A 27,613-nucleotide genomic window follows, 5' to 3' on the forward strand; every position below is an offset into this window, starting at 1 on the left:
GACCTTCACCACCACAATGAATCAGGAAAAACCTGTCAAATCCTCCTAGCTCCCTGGCTGTGCAATTTGCTGTTCCCCAGACAGCAGCTCTTCCCACCCAAAGCACAGAAGAAGCCAGCAAGTCACAAATGACAGCTGAAAAGTGAAGCGTTATCAAAAGCTGTGTGAGACTCTGTCAGAGAGAAACTTTATATAGTAATTCTCCTTCTGGGCCTGGGAAGCTGTGTATCCCATCAATTCCAAAGAACAGAGAGAAGATATGTTCCAGTAACCAATACCAGAAATTGCACAAATCAATACTCGTATTACAGTATCTACACACAGTGATCTACAACATTTAGGAATCTCCATTCAGAATGGATGATAGATATAGAAACACAAACCTCTATCAAGGGGGCAGGGAGGCAAACCAAGTTTCAGATGACTACAGGTACCAGGATGGTAACTATGAAGGGTATGCACCCAATGACGGCTACTATCGTGGCGGGGATGAGCCTGCTCATGAAGAAGATGCCCAGAGTGATGTTACAGAAGGCCATGATGAAGATGATGAGGTCTATGAGGGGGAGTACCAAGGGATCCCACACCCAGATGACATTAAAGAAAAGCAGAAGAAGCGAGCTCCTGCCGTGGCTGATGAGTACAGAGACCGTGCTGACCTTATGGCAGAGAGGATGGAGGACGAGGAGCAACTTGCCCACCAGTACGAGAACATCATTGAGGAGTGTGGCCATGGACGCTTCCAGTGGACCCTCTTCTTTGTTTTAGGGTTGGCACTGATGGCAGATGGAGTGGAGGTGTTTGTGGTTGGATTTGTTCTTCCCAGTGCTGAGAAGGATATGTGCTTATCCAGTTCAAACAAAGGGATGCTAGGTAAGTGCCATTTGCACACAGCTCTTCTAATGCAGTAGACAGTAGCTAGAACATCTTTTTCTAGTGACCAACTGATTTCAGGATCTTCTGATGACTCTCCCCTTGTGTTGTATGTCATGCATAATCATGGCTGGGTGGATCTGACTCAAGTGGGGTTTGCATGGTGCTGAGAAGGCAGCTACTCAAAAGCAGCAGAATTGCACCACATCTAAACCCACCTTATGAATGTGCTGTGGCCCCGGTACTGGTCACTGCAGGCTGGATCTGAACAAGGCAGCTCGCAGTCAGCAGGTCCACAGGCCAAAACCCATAGGGGTGTTCAGGGACAAATGAATGCAAGGTTAAAGGTGGCTTTTCCTACTTGAGAACCCAGTGACTTTCAGTCCTTTTAGAAACTAAATTGTAATGAGAAGTCCACAAAGCAGTACCATGCAGGTATGATAGTTATAAGAGATGGGGGTCTGTTTGCTCTGGGTCACTTTGCTGTTACATTGCAGCTGCTGATGCTGCCCTGCTCTCCAACATTTTCCACTTTGGATGGGTTCCCCTTTTCTTCAGCCCAAAGTCCCAACTGGAAGATCAGCTGTGCAGTCGGTTCCTTCTGCAAACTAACTTCTCAGTCAGAGCAGTTTGCTAATACGTACTGGGTCAGAAGTAGCCTGTGGAGGTTTCTTCTTAGGTCTGTGGAATGCAATTGATGTGCTGCACAGGGATTAAAGGCTGAGGCTACTGGCAACATCCCTTTTGCATCACCATTGACACACACTTCCCTGTGGTCAAAATACAAAGGCTTAGTTATTGTGAGTGAGACTGGGTGGAAAGGTTTGGATGAACAATTTTTTCCCTTGCACATTATAAGCCAAAGACGGCAAAGTCTCCCAGTTCTCCAAGAATTAGGAGAGTATTCAGCATGGCCCGTAGTGAGAGCCAGCTGTGCAATAGTATAGCACATCTGGAAGGAAAATAAAGTAGCTCTTGGAAGAACTGCTTTAGGAGGGGGATAGTGTGTCTGGATGGACACGTACCAGGGTTGTAGGGGAATCATCAGGGCCTGTAGTTCATACATTCTGGTCCAGAAGCCCTGCCTGATGCAAGGTAAATGCAGATTTTGGATTAGATCTCAGCCCTTGACTCCATTCTATTTGCATTATTTTCAAGTGACAAAGGTGATAGATAATTATCCTTATATAGGATATATATAGACCTCTCATCTTGGTGTTCTGATGTCCTAGACACTTTTCTCTTCTGTTTCTTCTTTTTTCTTCTCTGAACTTGAAGGTGTTTATTTCCATAGTTAGCTAGTTTTGTACTTAGTTTTGTGTCTTAGAGTTTGCTAACTTTTTTTGCTTCACAAAGGTTTTTTTGCTTAGAAATTCTAGCTCAAAATATCTCAGGTCAGATATCTAAAAGCAAATTGCTCACAATTGAATCCTGATTTCAAAGGGACTTCCGAATTCACCAGCTCCCTATGGGACACCAGGCTGGGTGCCTTTCCAGTGATGAGACCTTTTATGAAAAGCAGGTCATTTATTTTGGTGGCTACATGAAAGCTGAAATCTTCTGAAACTCTGACCCTATAAATATCTATCTCCATAGAGCTCAAGCTCTGGCAGGCACTCGAGTCAGAAAACTTCGAATGTCACAAGAAAATCTATCTTTGAAGTATTTCTGGCCCAAGCACAGGTAAAAATGAACAAGAAATCTCCCTAGAGAGCTTGTTCTGCTTTTTCCAGCTCAGTATTTGCAAGGCTGAAAGTTCAGGGTGTTCTGATAAGCTCTGAATAAGCAAGGAGACATTTGGGTCTGTATCCAACCCCAGCTCCAGCCTTCCGCACATTAACCAAGCTAATCTGGAATTGCTAATTAGGGGAAGAGCACTCTTCTCGCTGCCTTTCCTGCCCACTTTTAAAGACAACTTTTAAGAACGTGGTTTTGCAGAACAATTTCCTCTGTCCTTAGCTTGTTTGTTTGGGGGATCCGCTCTCAAAGCTTGTATTCACACTATTTTGTGGCTTAAATATGAGGAAAAAAAAAGAATTTTCCTAAAACCAAGGAAAGTTGATTCATCTCAGTTTGAGGCAGAGAACAAAGTGGGTATTTATGGTAGCATGCAGTTGTTACTGATTGGTGTTGTACAGGAGGCAGGTCTCTGACTCAGTCCGTCTTATTTGTTAAACACACTTTTGTGTCTGCTGGCTATTCCTCTGCTGTAGGTTTCCTCTTGGACCTGAGGTTTGTGAGATGATCCTTTGTGAAAATGAATTAAGCTTGGTTTAGAAAGCTTCAGATTGCAGAGCGGTGCACTGGTATGAGTAATGAATACCCAAGGGCATCAAGAAGTGAGGGTGCGAGGGGGCTGGAGCGGTACAGGGCTGCTGGAGGCCGTAAGAGAGCACATCTCCGGGTCTGGAGAAGAGGAGGAGAGCTTTCTGCCAAACTAAGGGCAGCAGCAGGGAGCGGAGGGTGTTGGAGGTTTGGCAGGCAGCAGGGCAGTGCAGGGACACAGGGTTTGGGTGCAGAGCTGCCTCCAGCACAGCCTGGTGTCCCAAGTACTGCCCCTGCAAGAGGGTTTCATCCCTTTTCTGAGCAGCTGTGGGTCCATGGCATGGTAAGGACAGCCAGATATCAGCTCCCAAAGGGAAAGGCTGGGGAAGTGCTATTGATGGAAACAAGAACATAATCTTCCTCAAAACCTTTCCTGGATTAGCTTCAGCACCCATCCACCAGCAACTAGAAAAAGATATCTCCTAACAAAGCTCAGAGCCTCCAACACATGCTCATTTCCCTCGGGGTTTCCATTCCCTTGACGGTTGTGCTACTGCAAATCGATCTTGCTGATACTCGGGGTTCAATGATACTTATAGGTTGACTTGGCTCAATAACGGGTGGCAATCAAAGAGCTCTTCACCTCAATTTCTGCCTAATGTGCAGTGACGATCTTGTAAGAGTGTGTCTGCAGAGAATGAATGGAGCACTGATTAGAGAAGGCACAGCTTTCCCTCAAATTATCATGAGGTTTTAGGGGTGCAGGGCCATCATCCACACCTGAGTTACTGCCCCTTACCTTATCCCCATGTACCAATAGATGTCTACAGACAAGCTCATGTTTATCTCAAGAGACCGTTCGTCTCAACGCATTTTTGCTAAGGAAACATAATCAGGTTATCCCAGGTGGAGTTAAGGTTGCTTCCAGGCAGCTGCTAACATTTAAACACACGAGAAGGTCTCAGCCATAACAAGAGAGGACAGGAGGGAAAAAAACGGGAAATAAATCAGTTAAGTAATCAAACTCTTGCAGAAATAGGAAGGGACAAATAAGAGAGCTAAAGCAGATGCCCCCTAAAGACCAATTTAGTGAAGTTCAGCTTCTGCTAAAAGGACATTAAATACTCTGTATATTGCGTATTTTCCCTCCCTCGGAAACCAAGCATGGAAAAATATCAAGGAAATTATGGTCAAATTATGCAAAAATTACAAATAAACAGATGCCCACAGTGTTTCATGAAATGTGTGAAATGAATATGACACATCTTAGAAAACGTTTACATTTTGTGCTGAAAATAAACATCTCACCATCAGATGCAAATTAACAGCTATTTTAGCCCTAAATATCCCTAGTGGGACAAAACACATATTTGGAGTTTTTCTGTTATACGAAATGCTATTTTGAAGATGATCACAGGGGTATTTAAAAAAAAAGAAACAACAACTGTATATATTTTAGCAGTTTAATATCATCAGTTTTTAACACTAGTTGTTAAGAATAAGTTTGGTAACTTGTAACAACAATATTTTCAAGTATTCATTTGGTAAATCTGCTTTGCTGAGCTTTCACCAGCAGTAGTCATAATAATAATTAATTCCTTAAATTTACTGAAACAGAATATTCCTTTTCAGTGTAATACATCCTGTGAGAAACAGATTTTTTTTTATTAGCTAAGGATTATCATATGAAGAGTCATAAAATTTGTATTTACTTATTTGCTGAAAGGCACACATGATCATTGTTTGGAGAAATATATAAATTTATATCTTCAAGTGCTTTTAATCACCTCTCTGAAGACTAAATATTATATTTGCAAGTGTAGAGCCGTAAATACCCAGCAAGTATAAAAGATGGTGTCATAGTAATGTTTTAAACTTTTTCACATCCTGCATATAAAAAATGCAAGGCACGGTTAAAGCGTCAGCCTTCCCGGATCCCCAGAGCTGCAGTTGTGTTATCATCATTTCACAGTTCAGTAAACTGAGACAAGAAAATTTTTAAGGGCTTTGCCCATAACTGCAAAACAGCCACACCAATGCTGAGAATAAAATCTGTCTTTCAGGCACACAGCTCTCTTTTTCTTTTTATGATTTAATAATAATATTTTAAGGAGGATATCATCTTACAGACTCTTAGCCTAGCAATGTTAGATTAAAAAAAATAGAAAAAAAGATCCTATTAGTAATTATGCAGTTCTGTAGCAATTCAGGCTTGGCTGTGTGAGTCAGGTTAAATAGGATGTGTAACAATATCTCTGCTTTTAGTTGTGTGAAGAGGATAGTTTTTTATCAGCTGAGATAAAATCTGGCCTCAGCTTCTCATTGACCTGAATTCACCTGATATGACAGTAAATCCTAATCCCTTCGGCAGAGCTCAGTGGCTTTTCTCCACTTCTTTTTTTTTCTGGATAAACACAGACAAGGCCAGCCATGGCTCCCTTGCTCTGCCGTGGCCCGCGGCTGCCTGTTTTGCACCTCCACAGCCATGGACCCACAACATGGCAGCCAACTAAACCCTGGTGAGACCTGCCTGTGTCCACGTCCCAAGCATCGGGCATGAATTCCTGGCTGCAAATTTGCTGTTGGGCAGAAATGCTCCTGCAGCCCAAGGAGCATCATCACCCCGAGCGGTAGGGACATACTAGTGGAAAAAAGGGGATTTTTTGATTTGGGAACACCCCACACCTTGTGCAGGTCTGATATGGGGATGGCTGTGTCCCCGTTTATAAACACTGCAGGAATTTCATCTGACGAGAGCCAGCACGAACAGGTTTTCGTTTAACAGCAAAGGATTTGTTTGGCTTCCTCTGTTGAAAACTTTGCTTTAGCAGAGGGGTTGGGTGGGGGGAACCAGATGGTCCCATGAATATTGTAGTGATGGACAAGTCCTGTGGGGGGACTGTGAAGCCGGCTGAGTGTAAACAGCCACCCACGCCGTGCTGGCAGCGCTTGCTGAAGTGTTCGGTGTGCGTTGCCTCGCCAGTGCTGCGTCAAAGCGCTCGTGGATTCACGCATCCACCTTTGGCTTTAACGTGCAGAATCCCCTCGATCTCAGCAGCCAGGTTCACCCGATATCCACCCCCAGATCTCTGAAAATGGAAAGCTGCCTTTCACATGGGTGATCTGTTTCTCAGTGGCAGAGCCATTAGCTGTAGATGAAGTCTCTCTGCTGGTACTTAATCAACAAGGCAAGTGCAATGAGACTACCCTTTCATTTGATTTCCGTTTACAAGGGCAAGGAGATTCACGGGGAAAGCACTAATAAGCCTGCAAGGAAAAGCAGATAAGAAATTTCAGGAAGAAAGGGAAAAAAAGGCCACTCAGCCCTCAGTTCATCCTCTTCTGAGACTGTCCTCTGATCTGGGACACGCTGGCCATCGCTAGAGAAGACCACAGTCAGGATTAACATTGGTTTATTCCTCTCTTTAAATTACTTATGCACAATCAGGTCCCATGCCTTGCCTCATCCATCTCCCAAATCATCCAGATCTGACTTGCAAAATTTTGTTTGTGTCCATAAAGTTCATCCATGTATAACAGATGCTACACTGGTAAGAGTGTTTGGATTTTGTTTTTATTACAGTTTGAATTGCAAGATATATAAGGTCCTAATCCTGTTCTGTTGTCCAGATGCTTTCCCCCTTCAAAAGCCTTCTCTTTTACTGTAGGGCAGTACTGGTAGTGGTCTGGGCTTTGAAGGCAGGTAGGAGCTTTCACATTCCTGTGGCTGCTGGCTCCATGCAGACCTGTTAGCAGAGGTGAGACAACCCTGCACCCGGGCCCAGGCAGCCTCCTCACCTGCCTGACAGCCCCAAGGACTCTGGGACTAATTCTTCCCATTCAGCTGGGTTTTTTTCTGCTTGAATTTTCCATTTATTCCCTGAGTCCTTGTCCTGACTTGAAAGGGATTCTTTTCAGATGTGCCTCATTTTTAAGAACTTTAATCCCTTTAACTTCCAATGAAAGACATTCATGGTTGTGATGGAGATTTAGGTAAACCTTCAATTTTTTGTTTTCTTTCTGAAACTCTTACTTCTAAATGTATTGAAATAGTAAAAAGACAGCTCAGCACACACATAACCATGTCCTGTATCCGCCTTTCTTTATTCCTAGAAGTTCATCTTTTACGCCCACAATTCCTGTCCAACATGGAGCACACAACTTCAATGAAGGCTAATAAATTTCTTAGTGTGAAAATGCTGTATATGTTACCTCTTTTCTAGTGGGAATAAGTCCAGTCAGTGGTCGCATATTTTCCTTATAACTTCAACATTGGATGAGTCATAACCCAAAATTTATTCTTAGAATTTCTGTTCTTTAGTTTTCCACAGATTTTATGGGAGGCTATTGCAGACTTTCCCACAGGCATTCATTATACTCCATTACTCGTGGAATAGTCTGCAAATAATGGCTTATTCAGAGTTGCCCTTAACATTTCACCTAACCACTGCATGTGTTGATTGGGAAGCTGAGCCCTCTTAGCACAGTCTAGGTCTGTGTGGTTTGAAGCCGAGGTTTGAAGTCAAGTTTCTGGTACAGACCGTTGTAATGTTCTTCTGTAGAATATTTGGTAGACACAGCAGAAGAAATACCATTTAGTGATCACTTTTCTTGGTCTAATCCTCCTTAAAATTTTTAGTTTTCTTGATACAAGCTGGATCTCTTTCAAAGGTAACAACCATCACTGTGTTCTTCAGAAGACTCTCTCTCCTGCATGGAGACTTTATGAGTAACTATTCCACTCCTCCTTGGGTCCCTGCCATCTTGTTAATCCAGGACACAGCAATCTGCAAAGCCTGATGTTGTTCTGCACCTTGGGTCCCAAGATCCATCAGCTGACAGAGTGTTTTATAGCAGCTGCTCGAAAAGGTTTAATGATATTGGCCAGAACATGCAGTCTTCCCAAAAGAGAGCTCTCCATCATAATAAAATGTCCTGCTGATTTTGTTTCAGCCTTGAAGTAAACATTTCTATAACTGGAACCCTTCCCCTCAGAAACTGGCCAAGCGGACAGTCTCTGGTCGTACCTGAGGTTTCCTTTACTACAGATTTTCATTGTTTTAAATTTCTAAGGGACAATGCTTCCATTGGTTTGTCACATACGATAACCAATTAAAGCCACATCCTCTAAGTGAGTCTGTGACATTAACAGCTTTGCTGTTTTTTATGTTGCTCACTGTTTGATAGATGCTGTGTTGCAGAGATATAATCTTCCCTTCCACCACAAGTTTGGGCTCCTCAGTCAGAATCTGCAGGGGTTTGCCCACAAAAGCAGCTTCATTCCACTTCTTGATGCCCAGTTTCAAACACTGCCACATCCCATGCTAAGCACACTCTTCCCCTGGCCAGAGAGCCGGCTGCCCTGCCACCAGTCAGGGTACTCGGCTGCAATAAACCACCAGTTAGAAGACAGTAACAACTTCCTTCACCTCCTCCTGACCTGGGACATTTTCTGTTATTAAGAGGATTTGGATGAACATCTGCCATGCAGGGATTTTCTCCGGGAAAAAAAAAAACAACAAAACTCTGGCAGATCATTTTTTCTTCCTCATCAGGGTCTGGCGGTGTGGGCTGAGCTGTGCTGCAAGCCGCTCGCACGGTGCTGGCAGGGCTCGCTCTCAGATGGGTGGCTGCGATGCAGCAGTGAGTAGATACAGGGTGCATCATCGCTTCCGTCTGCTGGCTGTGATCAGAGCTGCTCCATTAAATGTAGCTCAGGAGCCAGGGTAAAAGCATTAAGCCTTACAGCACTGCATTAAGATTCTTCCTTCAGAAAGATTCTGGACTGAACCAGTTTTTTGCCTCAGCTCTCCTTTGTAATTTGCACTTCAGCAAACAAGCTGGAGACCAAAGTTAATAGAGGAAGAGATCCCAGATTCCCAGCTGTGTACGTCTCTTCTCTGACTGCTGCAGATCAGTATCTGAAACCTTTATGCACCTTCAGATCACCTCACCAGGACAGCTTGGGTGAGGAGGCTAGGGCAGAGACTGTGGGTATTGATTGCACAGAGCCACATGCTTACGGTGGAGATACAATTGTGCTGGCAAAATCCTGTGCCATGGTTCTGGAACAAAGGCTGTTAAGAGGCAAGAACGGAGTTTTTGCCTTTGACACACAAAATCCTGATTGCCCATTAGACATCCTGTGGATAAAAAAGAAAGCAGAACTGTTTGCAGAGAGGTGACCCCACTGCCCTGCTATGGAACAGGGGAGATTTCAGAAGTCCAAACTTTTCCACTTCTGATCAACATGAGACAAGCATCCTTCAAATGCTGCAGTGGCTCTCTGCTGCACAGCTTTTAATTTAGTAATGCATTTCAAATCAAGTGTAGACTTTCACAATCAAAAGAAAGACAGAACCAGCTGCCAAATAACTCTCTGCATTAGTCCTTAGCCAGCTTTGCTGGATGGCATAGAACAGCCTTCAGTTTCAGACTGGTTGTCTTGTTTAAACATTAACGTATTGCAAAAAAATTCATCGTCACTTTGCTTCTCAAGTGATGTGTTTGACAGAACAGGTCTTGGGGAGGATGTTGGCTCTCAAGAGAAGTCAACACTTGGTTCAAGGTGAGGATTGACCCCAAAAGGGATGTTCTTCAACCATACCTGAAAAATGTTTCTTTCAGCTGCATTTCTTCAGTCAGCAAATAGGAAAGTTTCCCATTAAGGCAGTGTACTTACTTTCTCAGCATCTGTTGCCTTCACTGGGGGCCAGGGATGCAGGCAACACTGCTGCTTTTCTTGAGTTATGGTGTTTCCTTCAACCCCTGCTCAGCTGAGTCTTGAACCTGACATGCCTCCAGTCTCCAAGCATCTCCAAGCATCATTTTTTCCTTCAAGAATCCCCTGCACTGCAAGTTCTGCTTTTCAGCGAGCAGATATTCCTCCATCCTGACATAGTTCAGCTCTTCTGGATCATATCCAGCCGTGATCAGGCCCCATCAGGATCTCCACAGCAGGACTGTGCAGCCTATAGGCATAGACTATCATCCTGCCTATGGTGTCTGAGATGGTATAGGAGGTGTTCTGGGAACAGCCTCTTGCACCTCTGTGCTCCCCAGGAAACACAGCGGTTGCCACCACTTTCTTCTGAGATGTGGTGATGGTTACACTGCTCCTACTCTGTGGACCACTAGCTTGCAGGAGACAGCTCTGAGACGTATGTGGCTTAGTAGCCAAGGAGCTGCCAATGCAGTAACAGTGTGCTTTGGTGTGCTGCCCCAAACCCTTCCATGCCAGCAGCTGGCAGAGCCATCAGAGCATGCTGTAAAGTCACCTGGTCACCAAGTGTTTTGGTCGTGCAGTGCTAAGGCAGAGGCAGCCGCAGCCACACGCAGCAAGCAGACAAACCGTGAAGGGCTTTGTCTTTTGCACTGTGAAACTCAGAATAACTTCAGTAGCATAGATCCACCTGCCGATCATCTGTCTCCTTCTGGTCTTGCCTCATCTGGGCTTTTTCAGAGGTGCCTTGGAGACATATGCTCCCACCTGATCCCTTCCATCCTTACATCTTTCCTGGCTCAAAGGAATGAACAGAGATTTGTTCACAGACAAGCCTAAAACAAAAATCTGAAGCCCAGAGGCCAATACAGCCTTCAAAGCCCTGGTCCATGTGCTGCCAGCTGCTGGACTGATCAATTCCCAGATGTTATTCCTTAACAGCGGCGCAAATCATTTCACTCTAGCTGATCAATGTTTCCAACCCTCCAGCACTGATTGCTATTAGATTTTAAATACTTAATATCTGATCCTGCTGTCCTTTCATATCATAACTCCTTCAGGCCTCAACAGGAATTTTGCCAGCAAAAGGACCATAGCTTGTGGTTATTCCTGGGAATACTCTTGCTCACTGAAGTCTCTCCATTTGGAAAGTAGATAAAATAAGTGAAAAAAAGAATTCCTGGACCTGTGAGCATTATTAATTAGTGCTATTTACACTGGTACCCAGATAAAGGAAAAGGCAATATAGTAGGTGGCCCTTCTGGAGGCAGTGTAGTAGAAGAGCCAAGGACAACTGCCGTGTTTTCTAGGCCAGTGTTGCAAGCACATAGTGAGCTGGGTACAGGGAGCTTCTTTGGAGAAGAAAACCATTCTCTCCTATTCAGCCTGGCACTAAACATAGTTACTGAAACTGTCTTTTGAGGACCACATGATAGAAGACCTAATGAAGTGAAGTTAAAAAGAACCCATTTTTCTTAACAATGTCGGAGTGATAACTCTCTAGAGCAAACTGTGAAGACAAGCAGTAGGTTATCTCTTCTCCTGAAATTTTCACATCAAGACTGCACTCTTTTCTGTACGTTATCCTTTAGTTAGATGCCAGATCTTGGCTCAGTAACGAAGGAAGTATCTGTGCTACAGAAGGTGAGTCTCAGTAAGAGAGAGATCCTTTCAGATAAAGCTAGGAAAAGCAGAGAGTGAAAGAGATGATATACTGCAAAGGAAGCATGGCTAGGATAGGTAACCTGCAAAGGATTTAGCCATGCTTTAGCAGTCTCTCTCCTCTCACAGCTTTCTGAGTATAAACAGCAGCCAGAGAGAGCCTCCTCCCTACACATCCTCAGTCCCACTGCGCTCAGGAGGGTTAGTGGAGTTAAGACATCAGAATTCTGTTGTATCATTGGTGGCACATAGCTGGGACACGTGTATCCTAAGCTGCTTATGCCTGGCCATTGCTTACGTGCAGGGGATATGTGAGCAGTGAGGCTGGGAAAGAAAGACGTGGGTCTGGTCAAATGAGGGTATGGCTATATTGCATGAAGCAATGCAGTAGGGAGCGATGCAAGCTCATGGGCAGAAGGCGGGGAAATTAGGTTTCACCAATGAATAGAGTTTGTGGCACCTGAGATAGGTGACTAGGGGGGGAGGATGGGGATATCTCTATTGCACAGTATACCGGGTCAACATCAGCTGCCATATGGGTGCTTTAAAATCTGCTTCTACATTGCATACTATTTCTACCCACTTACCAAACTCACTGTCTCTCTGTCTCTATTCTAGGCCTGATAGTCTACTTAGGAATGATGGTGGGGGCTGTCATGCTGGGCGGCCTCGCTGATAAACTGGGAAGAAAGAAATGCCTCATCATATCACTTGCAATCAATGCTGCCTTTGCATTCCTCTCCTCCTTCGTCCAGGGATATGGATTTTTCCTCTTCTGCCGCCTTATCTCAGGCCTCGGGTGGGTAACTGGTGAATCTGTCCCATGTCCTGGAGGAGTCCTGTCACAGCTCAGCAGTTTGGGTGTGTGGGGTGGGAAAAGGAAGGCTGCTCTGGAGATGCATCTCTGGTACCGAGCCAGGACGGCACTGCTGTTCAGCACATGTGGTTGCATTACTTCACTCTTGACCCTTAAAGTGTTAGCAGTAACAAAGGTTGGTCATTGACATTCCTCTGGTACTGCCCAAATTGTGCAGAAAGACAAGTGAGACTGATAAATGCCCACCTCATTTTACAGTCCTTACTGCCAGGGCCTCCAATGAGACCCTCAGCAGTTCTCAGCGCCTGCCTGTATTTTGCCTCCCTAAAAGGAGTGATCACAAAATAACAGGTGAAGAGCAGGGCATCACACTGGTTTTATATAGACTGTACAAGAAATTCAGCTTTCAGAGCATGAGAAGGATCTTGTTTATCTTTGATGTCTAAGACCAGTCCGGCCAAAGAGAGATTTACATTTTTCCTACAAGTCTCACTTTTGTGCAGCGCGTCTGTGAGTGTGACCTTCCTTCTTTATATGTGCAATTCTAACTACAAAGACACTGAAGAAGACTCTTATTCTTCCCATGCGCTGTTTTCTCTCCTCAGTATTGGGGGATCTCTCCCCATCGTGTTTGCCTATTTCTCTGAATTCCTATCTCGTGAGAAGAGGGGGGAGCACCTGAGCTGGCTTTGCATGTTCTGGATGATTGGTGGCATTTTTGCTTCAGCAATGGCTTGGAGCATCATCCCACATTACGGTAACTGTTTTGTGTTATTGACTTTCAACAACACCACGTTCCTGCATCACTGCACTGCCCCAAAAGCCCACACAGGTAACATTAGTCAGTCCTTACACATCCCAACATAAACAACACTGAAAATAATAGATACCTGAAGTACACACAAAAGGTCTGATAAATTGACTGCATGATTGATTGACTGATACTGAGGCTGTAAATAGGACTGATGAGAGCTGCTTTGCATCAAAAGCTTCAAATACACCCCTTGAATTATACTGCCAGAGCTTGAGCTCTTAATCTAAATGTCAGCGCCTTCAGGGAAAACTGGACTGTGATTATATTGCAAAAAATTGATCCAGTTATCAAAAATAAGTAACTTTAATCAGGGAATTACTGGGTGCTATGAATGATTGCAGTGAGGACAGCACATGCTCTTTTCCTTAGCCAAGTGTCAACACTCTCGGGGCTGTGTATGCAGCAACACGTCTGCCCAGCATGCGATGGGCTGCAGTCACATCTGCCTTCACCTAATTAGGTTGAGGAGTGGCATGGGTTCCCTGCCCAGAGCTGGTACTGGGAGAGAAAAAGTAGGTGGGTGGACTCTGAAACATATTTGTGCTCTGAGGAGCAAAAATCTGCATGTCACATGGTATTCCTCGTAACTCGTGTATATCTTAGGAAAACATCAGAAGCAAATATCTGCTGGAAAAGATTAATTCCCTCAGTATTCAGTGACACCAGCTGTTTGCAAAACTCGGTTTGAGGAAAGTAGGAGAGGCCACAAAGACCATGAAGAAAACCATGAACATTTACCCATCTATCAATTCATTTTTACCATGTTTAAAGTACACTCAGTATAAAGAAATGTTCATGCTTTTGATTGATATGACAGAGACTGTTGGAACCAATAGGCAAACTTACTGCATAGTGGTGGCAGGTTGAAATAATTCTATTATCTGCAAGTACATTTGCTTTAAAAAGCCCTTATGTATTTACATTACATTTATTTTTCAGATGACTTTTGGATGTTGTGTTTTTATAGTTTCTCTTTTTGATTTCCCATGTTCCCCTGCTATTTTGGAACTTTGGGAAATGAGTAGAACACCATGACTGACTCAGATGAGACCTCTGCAAAAGCCATTGCTTGATGATTTCCTTATTATCTGAATAAAAATGTTTATAGAAAAAAATTGAATTGAACATTCGTTCTGAGATTTGAGCCTAGGGAAAGTAAATGGAGCAATGTAAGAATGATGCTGTACTTTCTAGTCCTTAGCAGGGGAATACCTGACCTGGTCAGACATCAGGAAAAAAACAGAAGAGAGGGAATCTTAAATGCAGGATTAGGATCTTGATTCTTCTAAGTTTGAATCCCACATCAGATTTTGAAGGTCTGGAAAAAAATAAACTTGTTTTCCTAGCTCGCTTCCATAAAAAGTGAAATATATATGTGAGGTACAAGATGGAAAGGAGCAATCTCTAATGTGCCTCTCAGATCAGAGACAATTTAACCTTTGTAAAGTTTTTGTAACATCACTGAGCAGCAATAAATTATGGCCCTGATTCCTCTACCCTTTCCCAGCCTTACTTGCTTACAGCTGCATGGAGCTATTCTTATCACTAGATGATTTCTAAACTCAAAGATAAAAGAAGGTTTTTAAAAGGCAGAGCCTGAGCAAGTTATGTTCCATTTTCTGTAATGAACACGAACTCGCTGTTATCTACTGAGGATGCTATTGAGCCTCTAAGAGCCGTTGTTACTAAGAACAGAAACTTTCAACCTGTCCCCGTGTCATACAGAGCTGTAAAGTTCAGAGCTGTTTTAGGAGAGAAAAACTCAGAATGCCTGGTCAGTATTTTGACTTTTTGTCTCTTGCTGTTTCCAGGCTGGGGGTTCAGTATGGGAACCAAGTACCACTTCCACAGCTGGAGAGTCTTTGTACTTGTCTGCTCTCTGCCCTGCATCGCCTCCCTGGTGGCACTGAAATTCATGCCTGAAAGCCCACGTTTTTTGCTGGAGGTAAGACGGTTCATCTGAATGTTGCAGTCCAATATTAGCAAAGCATATCTGGTCCCTAATGTGTCACTGTCTGTCTTTGTCCCATCAAAAGTCCATAGCAGAAGCTCAGAGGCAAAACCACTCCTACATGTCTACACTAGCTCCACAGATTGCTTAAACCCCAGGGACTACAGACTACAGGGTAGTCTCACAGACATGAGAAAACATCTCACAGAGTCTGGGCATGTAACTACTAAATCCTGGTGGAAGAGCAAAGGACAGAGTACATTTTACTGAGTAAAATACATAAACCTCAGAAATCTTAAGCAAGTATTCTTTATTCCCATTTCACAGATGTGAAATGTGGCAAGACCTAGCTCAAGTTAACCCTGCAAGTCTGTAGCAGAGGTGGGATTAGAGCCCAGGTTTCCTCATCCATCTCTTCTTCTTTCATCTGGTTTTAAAGCTCTGTTCCTGACTCCCCTCCTGCCTCAGACAGTTTTAGGGTAACTCCTTTCTTCGGCACAGAGATGCCGCACTCTGAATGCAAACTGTGCTTTCAGCTCTTTGTGTTTAATGCAGCCAGTGCTGTATGTGTGCTTCTCCCCTATACTGGAGCTCTAGAATTGATTTCTCTATGCTTTGGTAAATTACAGAGCTGGGAACTCCAACATTTGTTTTCCTTTTCTTTGGTGTTTTCAGATAGGTAAACATGATGAAGCCTGGATGATCCTCAAGCAAGTTCATGACACGAACATGCGGGCCAAGGGCGAGCCAGAAAGGGTGTTTACGGTGAGTTTAACAAAACCATCAGCATGTAAAAAGAAAGGTTAGACATACATCCCTTAGTGCAGCACAGGACCAGTTTATTCCTCCTTGAGACTCTTTCAACATGACCTCCCCCAGCAATCAGAAAAAGGACTCTGAGATATATTTTGTGCATTTAATGTTAGGTGACAGTCTGTTTTTTCAAGAGTTAGTCAATCCTGTGAATTGCAGTGTTGCTCTACCGCATATAGACCAGTGATTTTCCAATTACACACACACTTAATTGGTCTGCTGTAAGAGACTAAAACCAAATAAGAGAGATATTAGTCATGTGGGAGATCTGAGTCACTCCTTTCTCCATTCTGGCTTCTAATCAGACTCTGATTAAACTTCATGTACCTTCTAATGAGCTTCCTAAACTCCACCTGCCTCATACCCAATCCTTAATCTCTCCAAGGGAAAGTGTGATGAGTGGCTGTTACTCATTAGTCTGCTGCTTGTTGTGAAAAAGGTCACACCAGTGGACTTCATTAATAGTAAAATCAGGTAAAAGGTGTATGCTGGGGTTAGCTGCAAATTACCATAATTCGGTTGTAAACTCCCAGTGATCCAGCCAGGGAATAGCTCTTGATTTATGCTTTTAAAGGTGAGAGGATATGTGCTCTTAAAGGATGGAGAAAAGGAGATATAGTTGTGTGTAAAACATGTCTTTCTGAACAAGAAGGAGAGCAAGGCTCTATGTTCAGAAGAGTTGTCACTAAACAGAGCCCCTCAGGAATGATCCTTCAAGAATATTAAAGATTAATATCAGTGCATGGCAATTGTGTGCAGGTTCAGGTAGGAACTTGATGAGCATGTGTGATTTTTAGGCTACCAACCATTTGACTAGTGTGAACCTTGATAGCAAAGGTTGGAGAGATTGTCTCTCTAAATCCCTACCTGGCTTTGCTGTAACGCTGAGCTGGGCTGGCCAGCCCCACTACGTGGCAGAGGAAAGAGGATCGAGATTTAAAAAAAAAAAGAAGTGTATCAAAGTAGGGCACTATGAGAATCTGAGCTGAGTAGGAGAATGAAGGAGCAGCTGTACAGCACCCATTAGTGCTCGTTACTCCATCCAACAGTGTCATGACTGCTACAGCATGAGCTGATCTCAGTATCACACCTCGAGGTATGGCGCGTGGCTGAATCAAGATTTACTGACATCCGTTGGCACGGGCGGACGATCGGTGTGGCTGGTGTAGCACAAACTGTCGGATTTTGTGTTTTTCTGATAGGCCAGAAGTTGTCAGTTTGTGGTGAGTCAGCTGGTAGCAGGACAGTTCCCAGATCTGACATTTAAACGGTGCCAGCAAGAGGAACACGGAGACTCCACAGCCGAGCCAAGGCACTCATTCATACTCAGAAATTTATTCAGTAAATTTTCACCCCCTTCTCATGTTTACAAACAGATCATGGTTTCCTTGAATATGTCCTTTATTTAAAGTTAGTGAGCAAATATTTTCTGGGACCCATTTTTAAGGTTTCTTGAGCAGTTCAATTCAGGTGTTCGGTGTTGAAAATTCAGATGGTTTTGGTGGAGCGAATTGATTGCATGGTGTGGGCTCACCTGATGACAGAATGCATTTTCAGATGCAAAGATTCCCATCTACACGTTCATTTGTCACGGAAGTCCTGCCAGTGGTACTTAAAAGGTGCTGAATGAGAAATATTCCTGCCAGTTCTCTTTGAAGAAACAGATCCTGAGGGCACAGTTTGATGCAGATACAAGTGGCTGATCATGAAGATACTTTTTACTATAATCGCCTAGTCCTAATTTCTAGTGGGAATCTAAGGGACAGAGAAATAAGGTAATGCACAGGCACAGTAGCCAATAAATGAAAGATTGAAGTGGATGTGATGCACTTAAAATATTTCAGGGAAGGGGAGAGAGAGAGAGGGAAAGGATGGAAGGATGGAGGAAAGGAAGGAAGGAGGGCAGGCTTCTTTCTATAATAAAATATCTTGCTGTAATTAAATCAGTTAGCTCAATTGGTAGTGATAACATTCAAGGAAAAGATAGTAAAGGATATCAGGTGGAAACATTGCCCAGAAGACAGTGGAATTTAAAATCCACCCGAGATCAATTCTGGAAACTTCAGTCCATTATTTTTTTTTCTCCTTTTTTTCCTTTTCCAGGTTTCCTATATCAAAACTCCAAAGCAAGTAGATGAATTTATTGAAATCCAGAGCTCAACAGGGACCTGGTACCAGCGGTGGCTGGTCAGAATCACGACCACTTTCAAACAGGTAAAGAGAACAAAAACATCCCACAGGGGCTTTTGAGCTTTGGGCTCTAGGACCTCATTGCTTCAGGTCATCGTGTCTTGAAACCCCGACTCTCACTCAAAAAAATCTGCTGGTGTTTGCAAAGGGCTGTAATCTGATTGCACTTTCTATGCAGATGGGTGCATCTGCAAACTGCCAGGCCCCAAAATGCCCCTGTGAGCATCACGGTAGTCCAGCTGTGCTAATGGCAGAGCTTTTAGGACGAGACACAGCCCCAAGTACTTGACTCCTCTTCTGGGCAGATGAATATTGATTCCCTCTCCCTCAAGCCTAAGAGAATTTACCACCTGCAGTGGATTCAGAAGAGTGTTTGCTCCTTGCTCCTGCTGAGACTGAGTTTCTAACAATGTTATATTGTCTCTTCAGATAATTGAACTTTTCACACATGCTATGCTGCTTACCTGTGCCCATGCAGAACTTTGTGGAAACTCTTGCTAGATCTCCTCATCTAGGAGGATGAGCTTGAAGTAAAGGAGAGTCTTTCTTAATTAATAGCAATGCAAGTGCTATACTACTACTGTACTTATGTGGCAAGTTAAAAGCATGAGGGGTTATGTCTCCTCATGTTCCTGGCACTATTTCCTGCAGCAGGTCAAGAAGAGCAGATCTTGATCTCCCTCCTGCTCTGCTTGGCTTCGTCCCTACTTGAGTTCATCTTAGCCCTCCTAAAGTGCCAGCTGTGCTTGGGATTTTGCTCTTCAGTGAGCTTTGGATCTTGGTTTGAAAGAACCCCTGAGACCATACATATATTTGAAAAGACAAAATTGTCAGAGGGTCTGAGAACAGGCTCATAGCCACATTTACCGATATAACCTGAGAGAGACACTGCATCATCCCAGCCCATCCTAGTCATGCGCTCCAGCTCATTATGGAGTTCAGATCAAGTACCCTGGCACATAGCTGAATAAGTGATCTTTTTGTAAGCCATTTATCTCGATAAATATAATTTTGAACAAACACTGAATATAAGCCACACATCTCACCTCCCCCTAATGAGCCCTTTTTACTGACATTAAATTTATGATGCACTCAGAAATTAATCTGTCAAGTGCCTGCTAGGGTTTCCTTGCAGCTAATTCTTTCTTGTGGATTTTAGGTCTGGGACAATGTGCTATATTGTTTAACAGCCCAGTACAGGATGAACACACTAATGCTGGCTGTGGTTTGGTTTACAATGGCCTTAAGGTATGGTACTTCTTTAACTTTTTCAGGAAACTAGAGGGCTCTCAGAGTTTGAATAATTATTTACACATTTAAATAAACTATTACAGAGTTAATCTGGGTTTTATTTTAAAGAGTCTTTGTGTACTAAGCCTTGCTCTCCTACAATCTGATTGCTTATATGAGTACAAGGCACTTTGAACAAATCAGGACTTGAGAATTGGTCAGTAGGGCAGTAGTATATCGACTTTCTCACCTCTAGATCTTTCATTTGACCTTGTCCACACAAAAAACCCACAACCCTACCTGATTTTCAGCTGTTTCTTAGTCTAGATGATAAAAAATACTCAGGTGAGCCTAGATCTAAACTACAGGTAAATTTTGTCTAACTCTCACTTAAACCTCACACTTGCAGAAATGAGCCTATTAGGGGGGTTTCCAAATTTCTTGCTACTCTGCTGGTCTCTTGGGCAGCAAGGATAGCTTGTTGCTGTATTTCCCAGTCAAGGAGTCAATGTCACTAAAACTTAAATGAATTGTCCTGCTTTAAGTGAACAAAAATGGATCAACATGCTTCTGAGAGCAGCTGGGTGTTTAGAGTAGGGAGACACTTTGCTCAGTCCTGTGTCAGAGCTGAGCAAGAATTTGTATCCAAAATGCATTTGCATTAGGAATTGAACAAGTTTACAAGTTATGAGGTAGATCATTTGAAAAGCACTGTGATATTTGCAGTGCCAGGATCTTGCATCCCTAATGTATTTCTCCCATCCTGCTATAGTTACTATGGCCTTATTGTCTGGTTCCCTGATATGATCCAGTATCTCCAAGAAGAGGCATATGAATCCCGAGTGAAGATCTTTGATGATGAAGAAGTGTCACACTTCACCTTTAATTTCACCCTGGAAAACCAGATCCACAGAAATGGGGAATACAGAAATGATAAGTAAGTGAATAGAACTTTGTTTGATGCATGTGAACTGAAATACATTCCTAGAAAGCTCTTTTTTTTTTCCCCACCAGCTTGAAAATCTCTGTTGTTCTTTTGGATCAAATCCCAAAGGCAGTTTACCATAGACCAAATATCCTTTTTATCCTGCTTTTCACACACTCTGCCTCAGCCAGTCACATCTTCAGACCCAAGGGGATGCATGTGCGGAGTCCTGCTTCCAGCAGCCCCTTGCTGTGAGCAGGGCAGTGGGTGCCCACCTGGCTGTGCTGGGCAGCTCTGGATGCAGAGCTTTTCTTCTCTTTTTCTTTGACTTCTCTTTCCTTAGCACACACTGACATCTACTGGTCTTGGGCAGCAGAGACCATCACTTGTAGTCAAACTGCTCTGCTGCTGCATTTCCAAAATAAAAAGCCATTTTCCCTTGAAGTCCTCAATATGACTTACCCCAGCCTCCAGTCTGCAGTCCATTAGTGTGAGCTGTGTCATGGCCAGTTGTACTGGTGTGCTTCTGCCACACTGGCCGGCATCTCCCCACAGAATGAGTGTCACCTTCTCTTTTAGTGCTTTAAAGTCAGTGAAGTTACTCTAGCAGAACATCATTGCTATCCTCCCTTGCTTCTCCCATTTGGGCTGGGCCTGGTGGTTTTTCTTCTGCATCCAGCCTGGACCCCAATCACTCTATGTTCCACAGCAATATAAATCCTAGTGATTTGTAGCAGGCGATTATTACTTTTCTAAATCCCAATAAAAATGGGTGAAAAAATACCCCTATGTAAATTCTGTGGAGAACCCATTGCCCCAGATAGAGTAGACAGGGTATTGCTCCAGCTGCCTTGCACTATGTGGGGACATCCCGCTGGGCATTCAATGTTACACAAAACACTCTGTTTTAATGTTCATGGGTGAAACTATACCTCATTGCCCAGACAGATTGTTCCTCTCCCCTCAGAAACTATTTCTCTCCATTTCCTTGGTGTATATCTGATAGACATTGGTGGGGGACCCCGGTATGTGTCCCCATGTCCTTCCAGAGACTTCTCCTGCAGTTAGGAGCTGTTCTTGATGGTGCAAACCTAGCCCCATAATTCCTATTCCCCTGCCTATTGAGCAGCCAAACAAAGTCTGATGAAAAGTGGATGGTGGTCAAATTTAGGGACTGGAAACCTTTATCTTATGCCCAGAGGAGATGCTTAGTTTTCACTAATTTCTTTGAGAACTGAGGGTGCTCAGCACCTAGCAGGATGAAGACATAAAACTGTGATGTACATCATTATTCTCCTGCCTTGGTCCTCTCCAATTCAGTAACTCAAAACCTGATCAAACTACATTGTAGTAATACCCAGAGCATATTTCAATGTGATTTACAGCTGCATTTCCCCTCCAGCCCTTGTCTGTGAGTTAGAACTCCATTGAACACCAGGCCATTGCTATATGACTTTTAAAGATGGATGTTAAGAAAGCAAACTGCAAGAAAAGGGCTTCTAACAGCCTTTGGGAGTAAATACATCACAGGATATTACTGAGCAAATGTAGCAGCTTAAGTTTTGCTGTAACCTAGGAGATCTTCTACATGGAGCAAAAGACTTGAATACTCTTCTTGTGGTATTTTGAGCATTAATAATATCTGTTAGTAGCTTCGGTTAAGAAGCCCTGCAGTGCTCATTTAATGGTGTAAACAGCTATCATGCACGACTGTGTTGTAAGTGCTCAATTCAATTAAGTTTCTGGGTATATGTTAGAAGGCTTTTTATTTGGTGACAGTTGTAGCCTCCTTAACTAGAGCAATAATGCTTGCTCTTAATAGCTCCTTACATCTTCCAAACATGCCTGTGCATTAACTAATCCATCTTCTCAGTGTCCCTGCAAAATTTCACAGGAAAATCAATACTGTGTCATCCTTCAGGCAGGCAGGTCACACATGCCAAGCTTCCCATCAGAGGAGAAATCAATCACCTGACACAGTTGATTATTTTTAGTGTAATCTGTTTTCATTACATGATAAGCAATAGTCCTCGAACAGAGATGGTTACAAGCAGAACTCCGATAAATTTCCCACTCTCTCTAGAAACTCTACTGCATTTCTGCTTAAAAAAATCAGTTTGAGTTTAAACAACTGTCAGAAGCCTTTCACCAAATGGCTCAATGGGCTCCTGATAATGTCTGTTTGTATTTATGCTGGAGGAAGGGGCAGAATAAGGAAGGGAGCAAGGTCAGCTCACAAAGAAAATGCCATGTACTGAGTGAAATTATGTCTTCTTCAGATGGATTAGTACTGAAAGTGAGAGGATTTGTGTCCACTCAGCCTTAGAAGCACACTTTCGTAGATGTGACTATTTTGAGGAACAGAAAAACTGCCAGAAATCCTGAAAGGTCCATCTCTCTTAAAAAAACCACCTCTTCAAATTCACCTCTCCTACTAAAATACAAAATATGTAAGCATGGAGTTGGAAGGACAGTTATGCATTCAAGCAACAGCTTTTCTATAAATGACCCTAGAAATTGCCATTAGTGCTCTGTCCCTTGAAACAGCAATTACATGCTATATAGTGTAGAAAATACCTTAAAAGCACAGAGTGAAGTTCTGTTTCCTGCCCCACAGATTCATTGGCATGAAATTCAAGGAAGTGAGATTTGAGGATTCACTGTTTGAGGAATGCTACTTTGAAGACGTGACATCCAGCGAGACCTTTTTTGAAAACTGCACCATCATCTCTACTGTCTTTTATGACACTGGTAATGGGATTCCTGCTATGGTCTCATCTCTGTAATTAGAAACTATTTTATCAGATTCTGGGAGAAAGGGTGATAGGGATCTGTGTGTTTGTGTGTGTGCTGGGTAATGAGAGTGGTGATGGAAAAAAGAGGGTGATGTATTTGGAAGGAGGCTTCAGGTTGCTCCATCAGTGTTTTTAACCACATGGCTTCTGGTGCCATTGGCTGCTGCACGGGAAATGCAAAAGTCTGAGCTCAGACCTTGGCAGGTTAAAGTAATGGCAAAATACCTAGCAGTTTAACAGCTCAATTCAACAAATTTGGCTTAAAACATAATTTTAACCAACCTGTGGTTGATGATTGTAAGTAGTAAAATATTCATTATTTTATCTTGAAAAAGCTTTTCATTTCTACTCTAGAGCACAAATCATAATGCCATAAAGCAAGAGCCTGCATTGCCTCATCCTTGTGGCATGGGGTACTGGTCCAGGTGACTCACAAATATAAGGAGTGCATGATCTTGGCACCCACTAGGTGCCAAAGCATGCAGCTAGAGTTTGCCACTAAAATAAAAACTCCCTGGCCATTTCCATTTGATGAGGAGCTCCTCTCAGATCTTTGATTTGGTTTTGATCCTGACTCCTGTTGCTGCTGTATGAAGGGAGATCAGCTAAGCAGGATCAAGACTGCCTCTTTCCCTCACAGATATCTACGAACACAAATTCATCAACTGCAGGCTCATAAACACCACGTTTCTGAAGGAGAAGGAAGGCTGTCACCTGGACTTCGAGGAGGACAATGATTTCCTGATCTACCTGGTCAGCTTCCTGGGCAGCCTGTCTGTGCTGCCGGGCAACATCATCTCTGCATTACTCATGGACAAAATAGGGAGGATAAAGATGATCGGTGAGTAGGGATGATGGGTGCGTGGTGCAGGACGTGGGTGGGAGCACGACTCTGCAAGAGCCAAGGTCAGTGTAAGGTCTCTCTGCATCTGCACACACCAACACAAGCTGAGATGGCTCGGGTGGGGATGAGTCATTCCCATATCAAATGGAGCAGAAGGGTAAAAAGACTGAGGGTGAGGCAAGTGATCTACTCTGTGTCAGTGGGCAAGTTACCTGCTCCCCGCTGCTCTGCTTTTCTGTGTATCTATCTGTGACATCCTCCTTTTTTATTTTGGCTTTTATGTCAAAGCCTGTATGTTTATCCAGTGTTCCGCACAACAGGGTCAGAGCTGCAGCAGGACCTTTTGGTGCTGTTGAGTTGATGCTGATGTCCATAGCACTCTGTATAAATAAATAAACACTTTGCTTGCAGCAATGAATATTCACAAAGATTATTTGATGCAGCTGCTTGACAGCCCAGGAGTTCCCTCTTTTGGCTTTCTGATTTTCAAATGATTTTACAAACAGATTCAGAATGAGCGTATGGTAGATTAACTGACCATGTCACAGCCAAGCAAGATGCCACCCCTTAGCCTTATGGGAATAAGTTATCACCTTATCAGCTTTATGATTACCTTGGGAAATTCTGGTGTTGCTTCCTCCAGGGTTCAGACATTGCTCTCCAGGTACTGTGGGAATCATGCCTCAAGGGACAGCCAAGTGAGTTTAATAAAATCAGGGATGTGGCTCAGGGGTAAGGGATGACTTACTCTCTTGAGCTCACCTATGTCTCTCTTCGGAGAACAGAGGGAAGTTTAGTCAGCTTAGCCTCACCATCAGACAGGTTAAGGTAAGCAAGATGACCCCACCGGTGTGTCAGGAATGTATGCTTGCGGGGGGAAATGAGTACTCATGTGGTGAATTTGGAAAAGACCCACACAAATCAGAGGGTCTGTGGGAAACAAATTAAAGCTGAATGAGAATCAGATTGTCCACCCTGCAAACATGCCAGCATTTCAACATCTTCATCTGGAATTGAGATGACAGCTGGAATCCTAAATGCTTCTTCTGCAGAATGAAAAGTACAGGACAAAAATTAGTAACAACACACTGAAACATTTCACTACGGAATTTTCAATTGAAACAGCCTTCTGGCATCCCACTCGTATCATTCTGTTGAACATACTATTTCTGGTCAGCTTAACATGGAAACTGAATTTCACTTTCGCGTTATGATGTGCCTCGCTGGGAGTTCAGTTCAGTTTTACCGTGTTCGACTAAACCCTCTCCTGTGCCAAATGTCAGATCTCCTGGTGCACACACGGTGACCTTAATGCTGCACTGTACCTCTTCAGCAGAGGGAATATCCACACCGCACAGTGGAGGATGCAGTTGGCCAGGTACCATGGAGGAGAAGTGGATACGGAGTCCTGCATGGCAGCTTTTCATAGGCAGGGCACTGCAGTGGCAAAATGCAACATAATGTCCAAAATGAAGCATTTCAGTTCCAGTTCAGCATCCAAATTATTTTGGATGGTGTCAAATTGATTCAAAAAACCGCAAAGAAACAAAAAATTCGTTTGGTTTCCTGGTAATAAATGGAGATATTTCAGCAACAAGAGAACTTTCCAGCGAAAGATACTTTGATTTTGCAAAAATTGCATCATTCAGGTGAAAATTCCCAACGGTGTAGAAGGCAATGATGTAGCCATTAATATTTCTGAATCTGAACTGTGCCTAACTGAGCATGAACACTCTCACTTTCTCCCTTGGTGGTGTTCATAAAATTATGGCTCCTGTGCAAATGTGCCATGAAATCTAATGATGTTCTTATAATTAAAAGAGACCTCAAGTGCTTCATACAATTGTCTGTAAATTATCCTAATTGAGACTAGAAATGTGTCAAGTGATTTCAATACGATGTGAAATGCACCAGCTCTTCACTCAAAACTCAAGTTAAAAAACCTTCACAATGATTCTTCCTCCTCATTGACTTTCATGTTTACTTGCCTCTGCTCTTCCTGGGTCCATCTGGATGTCTGAGATGCTGGAAACCTGCCTGGAAAAGCCCGTCTTTAGAGTCTCCACAGAGCAGGACTATCAGCAAGATCAGATGGTCACTGAGAACATTTTCAGGCTGGTTTCCAGCATCAGGGAATGACAGATAGGCAGCATGAAGGTATTTTTGGATTCTTGCAGATTTAATTTGTTTTGGGGTGAAATGCCATCACTTGGAAGCCATCTTTATCAACAAATGTGTTTGCTCAACTGTGGACAGGGGAAACCGGTGCCAACATTTTTCTCTTGGTTTCCCCCCGTAGGTGGCTCAATGTTGATCTCAGCAGTGTGCTGCTTCTTTCTCTTTTTTGGCAACAGCGAGTCGGCAATGATCGGCTGGCAGTGCCTGTTCTGCGGGGCCAGCATTGCCGCCTGGAACGCCCTGGATGTGATCACCGTGGAGCTCTACCCCACTGACAAAAGGTGCTCAGAGTATTCCTCCTTTTAGTCTCCACCCTCTGACTTTGGCCTCTCGTCTCCTTATGGAAAAAGTCACTCTAGATATATGCAGATGGGGGAGGTATATTTTTTTTATTTTCACCAGTCCTTAAGGGCTGGGTAGTCCTGCAGCTATACTGGATCAGAACAGACATTTGCAAGCATAATTCTGCATTCACGGTGGCTTGTACAGAGGGAGTCGCATGGGTGTATGGAAATTATGGGCAGATAAAATACAGAGTCTGTCATTTCCATGGATGTGCATGGAGGTCTGGCCTTTCAGACTGTATCCCGCCACAGCTCATCACCATGACAGCCTTCCCCTCCACAACCTGGAGACAACCATGTGCACAGAATGGTTTGGGAGATGAGGCACCGCAGGAAACTTTGGGAGAATGTGCTGCAGGTGAAATCTTTCCTTGCGGCATAATTATAAGCCTTTTTTGCCTTTTTCAAGCTGTTGAGGGGATCCAGAAGGGAGAAGGACTGTGCTTTGAAGGCAGCATGCTTTTAGCTGCTGGGTGAAGCAGGATTTGAGGAGAGCCCGGGTTGTTTCTCTGGTGACAACCCACTCCAGCCAGCGCTTGGAAGGGCTTTGACAAGTTCTAGAGCAGGTTGTGCCCTGCTGTATATGGGGAGGGCAAAGGCTACCATAGTGGGCCACTCTAGGGCTAGGGAGAAGCTGAGATGAAAAGGAGAAATGGGTGCACACAGACATTCTCCTCATTCACACAGACATGCAAAACAGTGACATCTATTTATCTATTTATTTATTCTGCCTGGCTTTACTTGCTAGAAGCGTAGCCTGGGCAACAAAAGAGCATGCACAAAATTACCCATCCAGATCTTCTGTAGTTATGCCAAGAACCTCCCTCCTAACCATTGCTTTCTGCTTTTCTTCCCCACAGGGCAACAGCCTTTGGCATCCTCAATGGGCTTTGCAAGTTTGGTGCCATCCTGGGGAACTCAATCTTTGCCTCCTTCGTGGGGATAACCAAGGTGGTTCCCATCCTTCTGGCTTCCTCTGCTCTGGTTGGAGGTGGCTTGCTCGCTTTGCGCCTGCCAGAGACTCGAGAACAGGTCCTGATGTGAGCAACTGAGGCCAGGGGGGTCGGGGAGGCAGACGTAGAAGAAGAACAAAAAAGAGCCATGTTTGGAAAAATTGAAATGTTCATTTCTATACTGTCGATACCTCAAAGAGAAAGGGTGGAGGGAAAGAAGAGCCCAAAGGGATACAAA

General features: G+C 43.6%; 1 protein-coding gene across 1 annotated transcript; it reads left to right on the forward strand.

The window, feature by feature from the left end:
• Nucleotides 1-356: 356 nt before the first annotated feature.
• SV2B (synaptic vesicle glycoprotein 2B) lies at nucleotides 357-27,466 on the forward strand (the record flags this gene model as incomplete). The annotated part of the gene is made up of 12 exons (XM_082321433.1): nucleotides 357-873; nucleotides 12,140-12,320; nucleotides 12,944-13,095; nucleotides 14,964-15,097; nucleotides 15,779-15,868; nucleotides 18,020-18,130; nucleotides 19,266-19,354; nucleotides 20,109-20,273; nucleotides 22,879-23,012; nucleotides 23,697-23,897; nucleotides 26,200-26,359; nucleotides 27,283-27,466. 12 exons carry the CDS (start codon nucleotides 357-359, stop codon nucleotides 27,464-27,466), a joined length of 2,118 nt encoding a protein of 705 aa, XP_082177559.1.
• Nucleotides 27,467-27,613: the final 147 nt, after the last annotated feature.

This window comes from Platalea leucorodia, assembly GCF_965183815.1.
Source record: "Platalea leucorodia genome assembly, chromosome: 9".
In the NCBI taxonomy this organism is placed as follows: domain Eukaryota; kingdom Metazoa; phylum Chordata; class Aves; order Pelecaniformes; family Threskiornithidae; genus Platalea; species Platalea leucorodia.